Below are 13,272 nucleotides of genomic sequence, written 5' to 3' on the forward strand. Positions count from 1 at the left end.
TGCTACGCCAACTTATGGCAGGGAAGCGTATAACTCAAAATTTTGTTCGCAACTTGAAGGCCTACTGAAATGAGATTTTCTTATTTAAACGGGGATAGCAGGTCCATTTTGTCATACTTGATCATTTCGCGATATTGCCATATTTTTGCTGAAAGGATTTAGTAGAGAACATCGACGATAAAGTTCGCAACTATTGGTCGCTAATACAAAAATCTTGCCTGTACCAGAAGTAGCAGACGATGTGCGCGTGACGTCACGGGTTGTGGAGCTCCTCACATTGAACATTGTTTACGATCATGGCCACCAGCAGCGAGAGCGATTCGGACCAAGACAGCAACGATTTCCCCATTAATTTGAGCGAGGATGAAAGATTCGGGGATGAGGAAAGTTAGAGTGAAGGACAAGTAAATCTGCCGCATCTTTTCTTTTTCTCCTCTGTCCCCCCCTCCCTTGTGGAGGGGGTCTGGTCCGATGGCCATGGATGAAGTACTGGCTGTTCAGAGTCGGAACCCAAGATGGACCGCTCACCTGTGCATCAGTTAGGGATATCGCTATGCTCATGATCCGACTCCGCTTGGGATGGTTTCCTGTGGACGGGACTCTCGCTGCTGTCTTGAATCCGCTTTGAACTGAACTTTCGCGGCTGTGCCTTGGAGCCACTATGGTTTGAACTTTCACAGTATCACGTTAGACCCGCTCGACATCCATTGCTTTCGGTCCCCCAGGGGTATGGGGGGAGGTCCTCTCCAAGGTTCTCATAGTCTTCATTGTCAGTGGCGTCCCACTGGGTGTGAGTTTTCCTTGCCCTTATGTGGGTTCTTCCGAGGATGTCGTAGTCGTAGTGGTTTGTACAGTCCTTTGAGACATTTGTGATTTAGGGCTATATAAATAAACATTGATTGCTTCACGGTGGCAGAGGGGTTAGTGCGTCTGCCTCACAATACGAAGGTCTTGCAGTCCTGGGTTCAAATCCAGGCTCGGGATCTTTCTGTGTGGAGTTTGCATGTTCTCCCCGTGAATGCGTGGGTTCCCTCCGGGTACTCCGGCTTCCTCCCACTTCCAAAGACATGCACCTGGGGATAGGTTGATTGGCAACACTAAATTGGCCCTAGTGTGTGAATGTGAGTGTGAACGTTGTCTGTCTATCTGTGTTGGCCCTGCGATGAGGTGGCGACTTGTCCAGGGTTTACCCCGCCTTCCGCCCGATTGTAGCTGAGATAGGCGCCACCGCCCCCTGCGACCCCGAAAGGGAATAAGCGGTAGGAAATGGATGGATGGATGATTGACTAGAAAAAAAATAAAATAAAAAAGGCAGTGGGAGCGATTCAGATGTTATTAGACACATTTACTAGGATAATTCTGTAAAATCCCTTATCTGCTTATTGTGTTACTAGTGTTTTAGTGAGATTATATGGTACCTGAAAGTCAGAGGAGTGTGGCCACGGGTGTGGTGACCGCCAGTGTCTCTTAGGGAAGCCACGTTTCTCGACGAGGCAAAGCGAAGGCAGCCGTTGGGGCCGGGCTGAGCTTTTTTTCCCCCTCCTCCATGGTGGAAGCATCCCACGTTCGGGGGCGGCTGGTCGGAGGAGGCAAGAGAGTCCGCAGCGGCCTCTTTGACAGGTGCACGAGGAACGACACAAGCTATCCTCTCATGTCTACGGTAAGAGCCGACTTATTACCACAATTATCTCACCGAAACCTGCCGTTTGACATGTGGGAGGGAACTATGTTCGCTTGACCGCTCTGTTCCATAGTAAAGCTTCACCGTCATCTTTCGGGAATGTAAACAAGGAAACACCGGCTGTGTTCGTGTGGCTAAAGGCGGCCGCAATACACCGCTTCCCACCTACATCTTTCTTCTTTGACGTCTCCATTATTAATTGAATAAATTGCAAAAGATTCAGCAACACTGATGTCCAGAATACTGTGTAATTACGCGATTAAAGCAGACGACTTATAGCTGGGATCGGGGCTGGAACAACATGTCCGCTACAATCCGTGACGTCATCATACCGCAATACTTCGCGCAAAATTTAGAATTGCAATTTAGTAAACTAAAAAGGCTGGAATGGCATGTGTTGCAATGTTAATATTTCATCATTGATATATAAACTATCAGACTGCGTGGTGGGTAGTAGTGGCTTTCAGTAGGCCTTTAAAGCAGGGGTGTCAAACTCAAATACAGAGTGGGCCAAAATTTAAAACTGAACAAAGCCCCGGGCCAAGGTTGAACAAATTAACCTTTAAATAGGGACCCAAACAAGTTTTGCAATGAATATTGAACAAGCAAGGCTTAAATAGGGCAGCACGGTGGACCAGGGGTTAGTGCATCTGCCTCACAATACGAAGGTCCTGGGTTCAATCCCGGGTTTGGGATCTTTCTGTGTGGAGTTTGCATGTTCTCCCCATAACTGCGTGGGTTCCCTCCGGGTACTCTGGCTTCCTCCCATGGAACAGGCAGAGCTTATATAACGTAATAGTGCAAAATTAACTTTCAAAAAACAAACGAAAAAACATCAGTGGTATATTAAATAAAATGTAATTTAAAAAATCAATGCCTCTTTTCTATTTGCAGCCTTCTGAGGTAAATATCAACATTAACTTTTTCCTAATAAATTCTAAAATAAGATAAAAATTAGGTGGGCGGGGTTTGGTGGTCGCGGGGGGTGTATATTGTAGCATTCCGGAAGAGTTAGTGCTGCAAGGGGTTCTGGGTATTTGTTCTGTTGTGTTTATGTTGTGTTAAGGTGCGGGGGTTGTCCCGAAATGTCTTTTGTCATTCTTGTTTGGTGTGGGTTCACAGTGTGGCGCATATTTGTAACAATGTTAAAGGTGTTTATACGGCCACCCTCAGTGTGACCTGTATGGGTGTTGACCAAGTATGCGTGGCATTCGCATATGTGTGTGTGAAAGCCGCATATATTATGTGATTTGGCCAGCACGCTGTTTATGTGGAGGAAAAGAGGACGTGACGGCATGTTGTAGAGGACAGTGCCTTTTAGGCACGCTCCCAATATTGTTTTTTCGGGTGGAAATCGGGAGAATGGTTGCCCAGGGAGATTTTCGGGAAGGGCACTAAACTTTAGTTGCCAAGTATGAGTGTTAGCGGTGAATGTGGTGTTACCGGCGGGCCAGCTCTAATGTTAATTTGATATTGCCTCAAGGGCCAAATGAAATTAAAGCTGCAAGCAGCGTTGGTCGGGTCCGCCTTTGGCTGTTGCCGCCGTGTCCCGAGTCCCGATCTTAGTCAGACCTACATAGAAGTTTTTTATTCCATGTCTCTACGACATTTCTAACAGAAGTTACATGCAGTTATGTCTGTTTTTTTTCCTAGGGGGCGCTAAGCGCAATTTTGATTTTTGGGGTTTGGTTTTTTATTAGATGGCAGTTTTTGCCAGCCCTGATATGTGTGTAAAATTCCTGTTGATTTTTGCCGAAGGATGTCAATTATCAAAATGTAGGTCTAAGTGAGACCCACATAGAAGTTTTTGTTTCATGTCTTTCCGGCATTCCTACCGGAAGTTACAAGCAGTTTTGTCTGTTTTCTCTTCCTAGGAGCAGTTTTTTCTGTGTTTTATTTAAAAATTGCGCTAGAGCGCATTTTTCAATTTTCGGGTTTGGTTTTTTCATTATATCGCCATTTCTGCCAATCCTGATGTGTGTGCCAAGTTTGGTGAGTTTTGAAGCATTTTAAGGGGGTCAAATTACAGATCAAAGAGGCAAAAGTAGCATTTTTTGCTAAAATTTAGCATTGAATGGGTTTTTGCAAAATTTTTGTTGATTTTTGCCCCAGAAGATACAATTATGAAATTTAGGTATAAGTCAGCTCTATATAGAGGTTTTTGGTTCATGTCTCTACGACATTCCTAACGGAAGTTACAAGCAGTCTGTTTTTTATTTTTCCTAGGGGGCGCTAGCGCGCAATTTTAATTTTTGGGGTTTGGTTGCTTAATAAGTTGGGAAGGCATGCCAGACCGACGTGTGTCAAATATGGTGAGTTTTGAAGCATGTTAAGGGGGTCAAAGTACCGCGCGTAGGTGCGGAATAAATAAATAAATAAAGAAATAAAGAATAATAATAATAATAAAACGTTACAGATTCAATAGGTTCCTTGCCATGGCAAAGGACATGGAGTCCTTTGCCATAGGCAGGGCGGACCCTAATTAAACGGCGGGCCAGAGTTTGACACCCATGCTTTAAAGCATAACAGCTCTTATCTCAAAACACTCTTAAGTTGTGTCACTCTTAAGTTGAGGTACCAATGTAAGTGTGTCACTCGCAGTGGTCCAGCTACATTCGTGCCACGGTGAGGAAGGAGAAGGGTCTTCCCATCTTGGTGGAGCTTCTGCGCTCGGACGTGGACAAGGTGGTGAGAGCGGTGGCCATCGCTCTCCGTAACCTGGCCATGGACAGACGCAACAAAGACCTGATAGGTAGACGTCTCCCTGGAGTCCGTACCGTGGGTGTGTGCAGTGCCTCGACTCTTGTCACCGTGTCTTCAGGAAGCTACGCTCTGAGGGACCTGGTGGCCAACCTGCCGTGTGGCCAGCAGCGTCCCGCCAAGAACTTGGAGGGCGACACGGTGGTCTCGCTCCTCAACACCATCCACGAGATCGTCAGCGACAGCCAGGAGAACGCCAGAGCGCTCATCCACGGACACGCCATCCAGAAACTGGTGGCCATCAGCAAGTCAAGGTGATCGATGACCTAGTCAAGCTAAATGTATTCTTCCTTTTGTTAAAGGGGAACATTGGCACAATTTCAAAAGGGTTAAAAACAATAAAAATCAGTTCCCAGTGGCTTGTTTTATTTTTCGAAGTTTTTTTCAAAATTTTACACCTCCCGGAATATCCCTAAAAAAACCTTTAAAGTTCTTGATTTTCGCTATTTGCGATGCGACTGTCAATTTCCCTGTGACGTCATACAGGGCTGCCAATACAAACATGGCGGTTACCACAGCAAGATATAGCGACATTAGCTCGGATTCAGACTCGGATTTCAGCGGCTTAAGCGATTCAACAGATTACGCATGTATTGAAACAGATGGTCGGAGTATGGAGGCAGATAGCGAAAACGAAATTGAAGCTATTGAGCGAATAGCTATTGATGCTATTTGGCCATAGCATGGGTGTACCTAATGAAGTGGCCCATAGCATGGCTGCCTTATTAGCATCGCCGGTAAAATGTGCGGACCAAACGATCAGGACTTTCGCATCTTGTGACACTGGAGCAACTTAAATCCGTCGATTGGTAAGTGTTTGTTTCGCATTAAATGTGGATATCTAGTTTCAAATGCACATACAGCTAGTGTAAATAGCATGTTAGCATCGATTAGCATAGCATGTTAGCATCGATTAGCTGGCAATCATGCCGTGACCAAATATGTCTAATTAGCACATAAGTCAACAACATCAACAAAACTCACCTTTGTGATTTCGTTGACTTAATCGTTGCAAACGCATCTGCAGGTTATCCATACATCTCTGTGCCATGTCTGTCTTAGCATCGTCGGTCAAATATAGCAGACACTCTGGCAAATTCATTTGGGGTCTGGCGGCAGATTTCTTGCCAGTGGTGCAACTTGAATCCCTCCCTGTTAGTGTTGTTACACCCTCCGACAACACAACGACGAGGCATGACGTCTCCAAGGTTCCAAAAAATATTCGAAAAAACGGAAAATAACAGAGCTGAGTCCCGGTGTTTGTAATGTGAAAATGAATATGGCGGGTATGTTACCTCGGTGACGTCACGTTCTGACGTCATCGCTAAAAGACCGATAAACAGAAAGGCGTTTCATTTGCCAAAATTCACCCATTTTGAGTTTGGAAATCAGTAAAAAAAAATACATTGTCTTTTTCCTGCAACATCAAGGTATATATTGACGCTTGCATAGGTTTGGTGATAATGTTCCCCTTTAACTTGACACTCCAGTGGATTCGAACTCCAACGCCAAACTAGCTATTCGGCTAGCTATTAATTGCCCGCTTGATTATTGCAACATTTTTATCGTAAACTGAATTGCCAATTCTTACGCTTTTATTCTTCTCGTAAACATCACAACGTTATTCCGCTAGGGTTGTAAGGTATATATATTAGTATTGTACTGCGATAATATATTCGGTACTATACCGCCTCTAAAAACAACCGGTATACCCAACCTTCTCTTCCAACATGTTTTTAATCTAGCATGTAAAGGTATGACTTTATCCTAAAAAAAAATAGATTTTAGCCATTATGCTATTGTAGTATTTTTTTTCGATATTACAACTTTAATCTCGTAAAATTTTCTTTTTCTACCTATGGCTTTTTTTGTTAAAACGTGACTCTATTTTAACTTTTTTTTCTCTCTGAAATATACGACTTCTTCAGTATCGTACTGACATTACAAGTAAATTTTTGTAAAAATCACTACATTATCCTTAAGATATCATTTTTTTAATCCATAATTTGTTTTGTAGGTTTACTACTTTGTTCTTGCAAAATAACTTTTTCCCTATTCTTCAGACTACTTCTTGTTATATTATGCTTTTTTTTCTGTTAAAATGTGACTCGATTATAAGTTTTTTATTTTTCTTGGAATTATACGACTTCTCCAGTATCATACTGCGATCATTACAACTTAATTTTTGTAAAAATCACAACACTATCCTTTGGATATCTTGTTTTTAATCTATTATTTGTTTTGTAGGATTACTACTTTTTGTTCTTGCAAAATCACTCTTTTCATTCTCAAGACGACTCTGCTAACATCACAATTTTAGTAAAGTTATGACTTTATCCTCAAAATACTTAGATTTTAGCCACTATGTTATTTTAGCATTTTTTTTCAACATTACGACTCTAATCTCCTAAAATGTGCTACTTTTCGTTATATTATGGCTTTGTTTTTGTTCAAATTTGACTCGATCCTAATTAACGTTACCACTTAATTTTCGTAAAATAACAACATTCTCCTCAAGATACAAATCGACAACTTTTTAATCTCCTAACAATACGATTTTAGTAAAGATATGACTTTATCTTCAAAAAATTTAGATTTTAGCCACTATGCTATTGTAGTATTTTTAATCTCGTAAAATGTACTTCTTCTATTAATGGCTTTTTTTTGTTAAAATGTGACTCGATTTTAACTTTTATTTTTCTCTGAAATATACGACTTCTTCAGTAACGTACTGACATTTTGAGTTAATTTTTTGTGAAAATCACTACATTATCCTTAAGATATCATGTTTTTAATCCATCATTTGTTTTGTAAGTTTACTACTTTGTTTTTGCGAAATTACCTTTTTTCTATTCTTGAGCCTACTTCTCGTTATATTATGCTTTTTTTCTGTTAAAATGTTACTCAATTTAAAAAAAATATTTTTCTCGGAAATATACGACTTCTCCAGTATCATACTGCGAACATTGCAACTTAATTTTTGGAAAAATCACAACACTATACTTAGGATATCGTGGTTTTAATGTATTATTTGTTTTGTAGGATTACTACTTTGTTCTTGCAAAATCACTCTTTTCATTCTCAAGACGACTCTGCTAACATCACAATTTTAGTAAAGTTATGACTTTATCCTCAAAATACTTTAGATTTTAGCCACTATGTTATTCTAGCATTTTTTTCAACATCACGACTCTAAACTCCTAAAATGTGCTACTTCTCGTTATATTATGGCTTTGTTTTTGTTCAAATTTGACTCGATTCTAACTTTTTTATTTTTCCCGGAAATAGATGACTTCTCTGGTATCAAACTGCAAACGTTACCACTTAATTTTTGTAAAATAACAACATTCTCCTCAAGATACATATCGACAACTTTTATTCTCCTAACAATACAATTTTAGTAAAGGTATGACTTCATCCTCAAAAAATGTAGATTTTAGCCACTATGCTATTGTAGTATTTTTAATCTCGTAAAATGTACTTCTTCTATTTATGGCTTTTTTTTGTTAAAATGTGACTCGATTTTAACTTTTATTTTTCTCTGAAATATACGATTCCTTCAGTATAGTACTGACAACATTATGAGTTAATTTTTTGTGAAAATCACTACATTATCCTTAAGATATTATGTTTTTAATCCATAATTTGTTTTGTATTTTTACTACTTTGTTTTTGCGAAATTACCTTTTTTCTATTCTTGAGCCTACTTCTCGTTATATTATGCTTTTTTTCTGTTAAAATGTTACTTGATATACATTTTTAAATTTTTCTCGGAAATATACGACTTCTCCAGTATCGTACTGCTAACATTGCAACTTAATTTTTGGAAAAATCACAACATTATCCTTAGGATATCGTGGTTTTAGTTTATTAATTGTTTTGTAGGATTACTACTTTGTTCTTGCAAAATCACTCTTTTCATTCTCAAGACGACTCTGCTAACATCACGATTTTAGTAAAGTTAGGACTTTAACCTCAAAATATTTAGATTTTAGCCACTATGTTATTCTAGCATTTTTTCAACATTACGACTCTAATCTCCTAAAATGTGCTACTTCCGGTTATATTATGGCTTTGTTTTTGTTCAAATTTGACTCGATTCTAACTTTTTTATTTTTCCTGGAAATAGATGACTTCTCTGGTGTCAAACTGCAAACGTTACCACTTAATTTTCTTAAAATAACAACATTCTCCTCAAGATACAAATCGACAACTTTTTAATCTCCCAATAATACGATTTTAGCAGAGGTATGACTTTATCCTCAAAAAATGTAGATTTTAGCCACTATGCTATTGTAGTATTTTTAATCTCGTAAAACGTACTTCTTCTATTTATGGCTTTTTTTTTTTGTTAAAATGTGACTATTTTAACTTTTTTTTTCTCTCTGAAATATACGATTCCTTCAGTATCGTACTGACAACATTATGAGTTAATTTTTTGTGAAAATCACTACATTATCCTTAAGATATCATGTTTTTAATCCATAATTTGTTTTGTAGGTTTACTACTTTGTTTTTGTGAAATTACCTTTTTTCTATTCTTGAGCCTACTTCTCGTTATATTATGCTTTTTTTCTGTTAAAATGTTACTCGATTTTAACTTTTATTATTCTCGGAAATATACGACTTCTCCAGTATCGTACTGCGAACATTGCAACTTAATTTTTGGAAAAATTACAACACCATCCTTAGGATATCGTGGTTTTAATCTATTATTTGTTTTGTAGGATCACTACTTTGTTCTTGCAAAATCACTCTTTTCAGTCTCAAGACGACTCTGCTAACATCACGATTTTAGTAATGTTATGACTTTATCCTCAAAATACTTAGATTTTAGCCACTAAGTTATTCTAGCATTTTTTCAACAATACGACTCTAATCTCCTAAAATGTACTACTTTTTGTTATATTATGGCTTTGTTTAAATTTGACTCGATTCTAACTTTTTTATTTTTCGCGGAAATAGACGACTTCTCTAGTATCGAACTGCAAAGGTTACCACTTAATTTTCGGAAAATCACGACATTCTCCTCAAGATAAAAATGGACAACTTCTTATTCTCCTAATGTTATGATTTTAGTAAAAGTATGACTTTATCTTCAAAAATATAGATTTTAGCCACTATGCTATTGTAATATTTTTTTTCCAATATTAAAACTTAAATTTTATAATATGTACTTCTTATTCTTATGGCTTTTTTTGTTAAAATGTGACTCGATTTTAACTTTTTTTCTCTCTGAAATATGTGACTTCTTCAGGATGGTATTTACAACATTACGAGTTAATTTTTGTAAAAATCACTACATTATCCTTAAGAAAACATGTTTTTAATCCATAATTTGTTCTGTAAATGTACTACTTTGTTCATGGGAAATTACTTTTTCCCTATTCTAGTTCTTGTTATATTATGCCTTTTTTTCCTGTTAAAATGTGACAAAATTTTAACTTTTGAATTTTTCTCGGAAATATACGACTTCTCTGGTATCGAACTGAAAACGTTACAACTTTTTTTTCTTCTTCAACGCACGACACTATCCTTAGGATATCGTGGTTTTAATCTATTATTTGTTTTGTAGGATTACTACTTTCTTTTTATAAAAATTACCTTTTTTCAATTCTCAAAGCAACTTTATCTTATTTTTATTTACAGAAATGTACTACTTTATTCTCATATCACAAAGTTATTAACGTTATGACTTCTCATGTCAAAATAATTTTTTTGGGTTATTTTCCAACGGTCATGTCCTTGAATACAGCTTAAGCGTCCAATCATATTGTGCTAATGCTAGGGGGCGTACTTCCTTTGTGATTATATACTTTGCTGTTTCAACAAGCCCTTTCACTTTTTTGTGTTTTTATGTGTTCAGCCAATCCTCACGTGAGACCAGAGCCGCTTGCCAAGTCCTCCAGAGCATCTGGACCTACAAGGACCTGAGGACCAGTCTCATAAAGGCGGGTTGGAACAAAAGCCACTTTAAGGTATTTCCTTCCTGACTTCAAAAGACTACGAAGTGCATTTTTTTTTTTGTCAAGACGCTCTCAAATGTTCCTTTTTTTTTTTTTTTTTTATCATCCCGAAGCCAACAACCACCACGGTGACCAAAAAATCCAAGAGTGCAAAGCAAAGCAGCGATGACATCACTTTGCCTCTCATGGACAAAAGCCAAGGTCAGCACATATCTGTGACGTTGTAACATTTTACAGGAATAAAGTGGTGCGTTTGAAAGAAGGAAGACGGAATAGAGTTGCAATTATACGAGAATCAAGTTTCAAGTCATAAATTAAAAACTGAAGACTTAGACTTCCTTTTTATTGTCATTCAAATTTGAACTTTTCAACACAGATAAGAACGATATTTCGTTGCATAAGGTCATGGTAGTGCAGGAAAAAAAGCAATAAGGTGAATATATAATTAAATAAATATATATAAATACATATATTAAATAAATAAATATATATAAATAAATAGATTACTGTACACATAATTATATAGCACTTTTTCACATGCGTCCACGTTTATGGATGTATGTTGTATTGTCTTTTTTATTCCAGCCAGTTAATCAATTTCAGGGGGAGTTGAGGGGATAATTTAGTTATGATGCGTTCAAAAGTCTTACGGCCTGAGGGAAGAAGCTGTTACAGAACCTGGAGGTTCTGCTTCGGAGGCTGCGGAACCTCTTTCTAGAGTCCGGCAGTGAAAACAGTCCTTGGTGCGGGTGGGAGGAGTCTTTGCAGATTTTCTGAGCCCTGGTCAGGCAGCGGCTTTTTGCGATCTCCTGGATAGGAGGAAGAGGAGTCCTGATGATCTTTTCCGCCTCTCTGAAGTTGGAAAATTACAAAAATAAAGCTGTATCTTGACAATACCATAAGAACTTAATGATAAGGTCGGGTTTTTAAAGTAAGTCAAGCAAACTTTTGTAATCTTACATCATAGTTTACCGGATCAAAGTCGGGATTTAACAATAAAAAATAAAAATAAAGATGATATTTTGACTAGAGATGTCCGCTAATGGCTTTTTTGCCGAAATCCTTTATTCCGATATTGTCCAACTCTTAATTACCGATTCCGATATACAATAGAATGGACTTTATTGTCATTATATTTGCATATAATGAGATTAAGGACTCCAATTTAAGGTGCGGTACTGGGAACTAATATGGGATAAAAATAAATTACACAAGAGGTAATAAAGATAAAACTAAGAATTTAAATAAACAGACTACTACCCAATAAAAATAACAAACAATCCTGTATAATATACAAAACACTATAACAAATACAAAATTCTGTACAATATACAGAGCAAGACAAGAGTACCGGAGTAATAAATAACAATCCGTGTCGGATGTATTCCACTCAAAGGGTAATATTGCACAGTCGGGTATTAGGGTAGGATATTGTATAGGAGTGAATTATTATTATTATAAGTCAGAGTTCAAGATGGTGACAGCCCTGGGAAAGAAGCTGTCTCTGAGCCACAGTCGTGGAATTAACACATTATTATGCCTAATTTTGTAATAAATTAAACAATAACAAAGTCCTGCTTTAGTGCAAGACTGGCTGGCATACTGTATAACAGGAAATTATAAACTGGGCTCACATCCATCTTCCGCTTGTATTCATCGTTTATCTCCTTGTAATTCTACAAGAGGTGGAAGATCAAATTGCTCGTATTAAAGGAAGACGTCTTGGTTCCTCCTCGCAATAATATACAATGATTATATATTATATATGTACAGTATATTTGTCTTAAATTATTAGCAGCAGGTTATACATGATGTATGTATTTGTCTGACATTGTTAGCAGCAGGTTATATATGATGTATGTGTCTTGTATTATCAGCAGCAGGTTGATGTATGTATTTGTCTGACATTGTTAGCAGCAGGTTATATATGATGTATGTGTCTTGTATTATCAGCAGCAGGTTGATGTATGTATTTGTCTTACATTGTTAGCAGCAGGTTATATATTATTTATATTTATTTGTCTTACATTGTCAGCAGTAGGTTATATATGATGTATGTATTTGTCTTACATTGTTAGCAGCAGGTGATATTATACATATATTTATTTGTCTTACATTGTTAGCAGCAGGTTATATATAATGAACGGTATGTATTTGTCTTACATTGTTAGCAGCAGGTTATATATGATGTATGTATTTGTCTTACATTGTTAGCAGCAGGTGATATTATACATATATTTATTTGTCTTACATTGTTAGCAGCAGGTTATATATAATGAACGGTATGTATTTGTCTTACATTTTTAGCAGCAGGTTATATATGATGTATGTATTTGTCTTATATTGTTAGCAGCAGGTTATATATTTATTTATTTGTCTTACATTGTTAGCAGCAGGTTATATATAATGTACAGTATGTATTTGTCTTACATTGTTAGCAGCAGTTTGTATATGATGTATGTATTAGTCTTACATTGTTAGCAGCAGGTTATGAATTATACATATTTGTTTGTCTTACATTGTTAGCAGCAGGTTATACATGATGTATGTATTTGTCTGACATTGTTAGCAGCAGGTTATATATATGATGTATGTATTTGTCTTATATTATCAGCATCAGGTTGATGTATGTATTTGTGTTAAATTGTTAGCAGCAGGTTATATATGATGTATGTATTGTCTTACATTGTTAGCAGCAGGATATATATGATGAATCTATTTGTCTTACATTTTTAGCAGCAGGTTATATAGGATGTATGTATTTGTCTTACATTGTTAGCAGCAGGTTATATATTATATATATTCATTTGTCTTACATTGTTAGCAGCAACGTTATGTATGATGTACGGTATGTATTTGTCTTAC

General features: G+C 37.2%; 1 protein-coding gene across 3 annotated transcripts in view; it reads left to right on the forward strand.

Moving 5' to 3' along the window:
- The window catches only part of arvcfa (ARVCF delta catenin family member a), a 63,884-nt gene that overhangs the window by 48,289 nt on the left and 2,323 nt on the right, over positions 1-13,272 (forward strand). For all 3 annotated transcript variants that reach the window (XM_061875695.1, XM_061875694.1, XM_061875693.1), the window contains exons 10-13: positions 4,283-4,433; positions 4,503-4,695; positions 10,308-10,419; positions 10,521-10,608. In XM_061875695.1, the coding sequence (XP_061731679.1) occupies positions 4,283-4,433; positions 4,503-4,695; positions 10,308-10,419; positions 10,521-10,608 (544 nt within the window). The remainder of the gene's footprint in view (positions 1-4,282; positions 4,434-4,502; positions 4,696-10,307; positions 10,420-10,520; positions 10,609-13,272) is intronic.

The sequence above is a fragment of the Nerophis ophidion genome, linkage group LG17 (assembly GCF_033978795.1).
Source record: "Nerophis ophidion isolate RoL-2023_Sa linkage group LG17, RoL_Noph_v1.0, whole genome shotgun sequence".
NCBI lineage: Eukaryota > Metazoa > Chordata > Actinopteri > Syngnathiformes > Syngnathidae > Nerophis > Nerophis ophidion.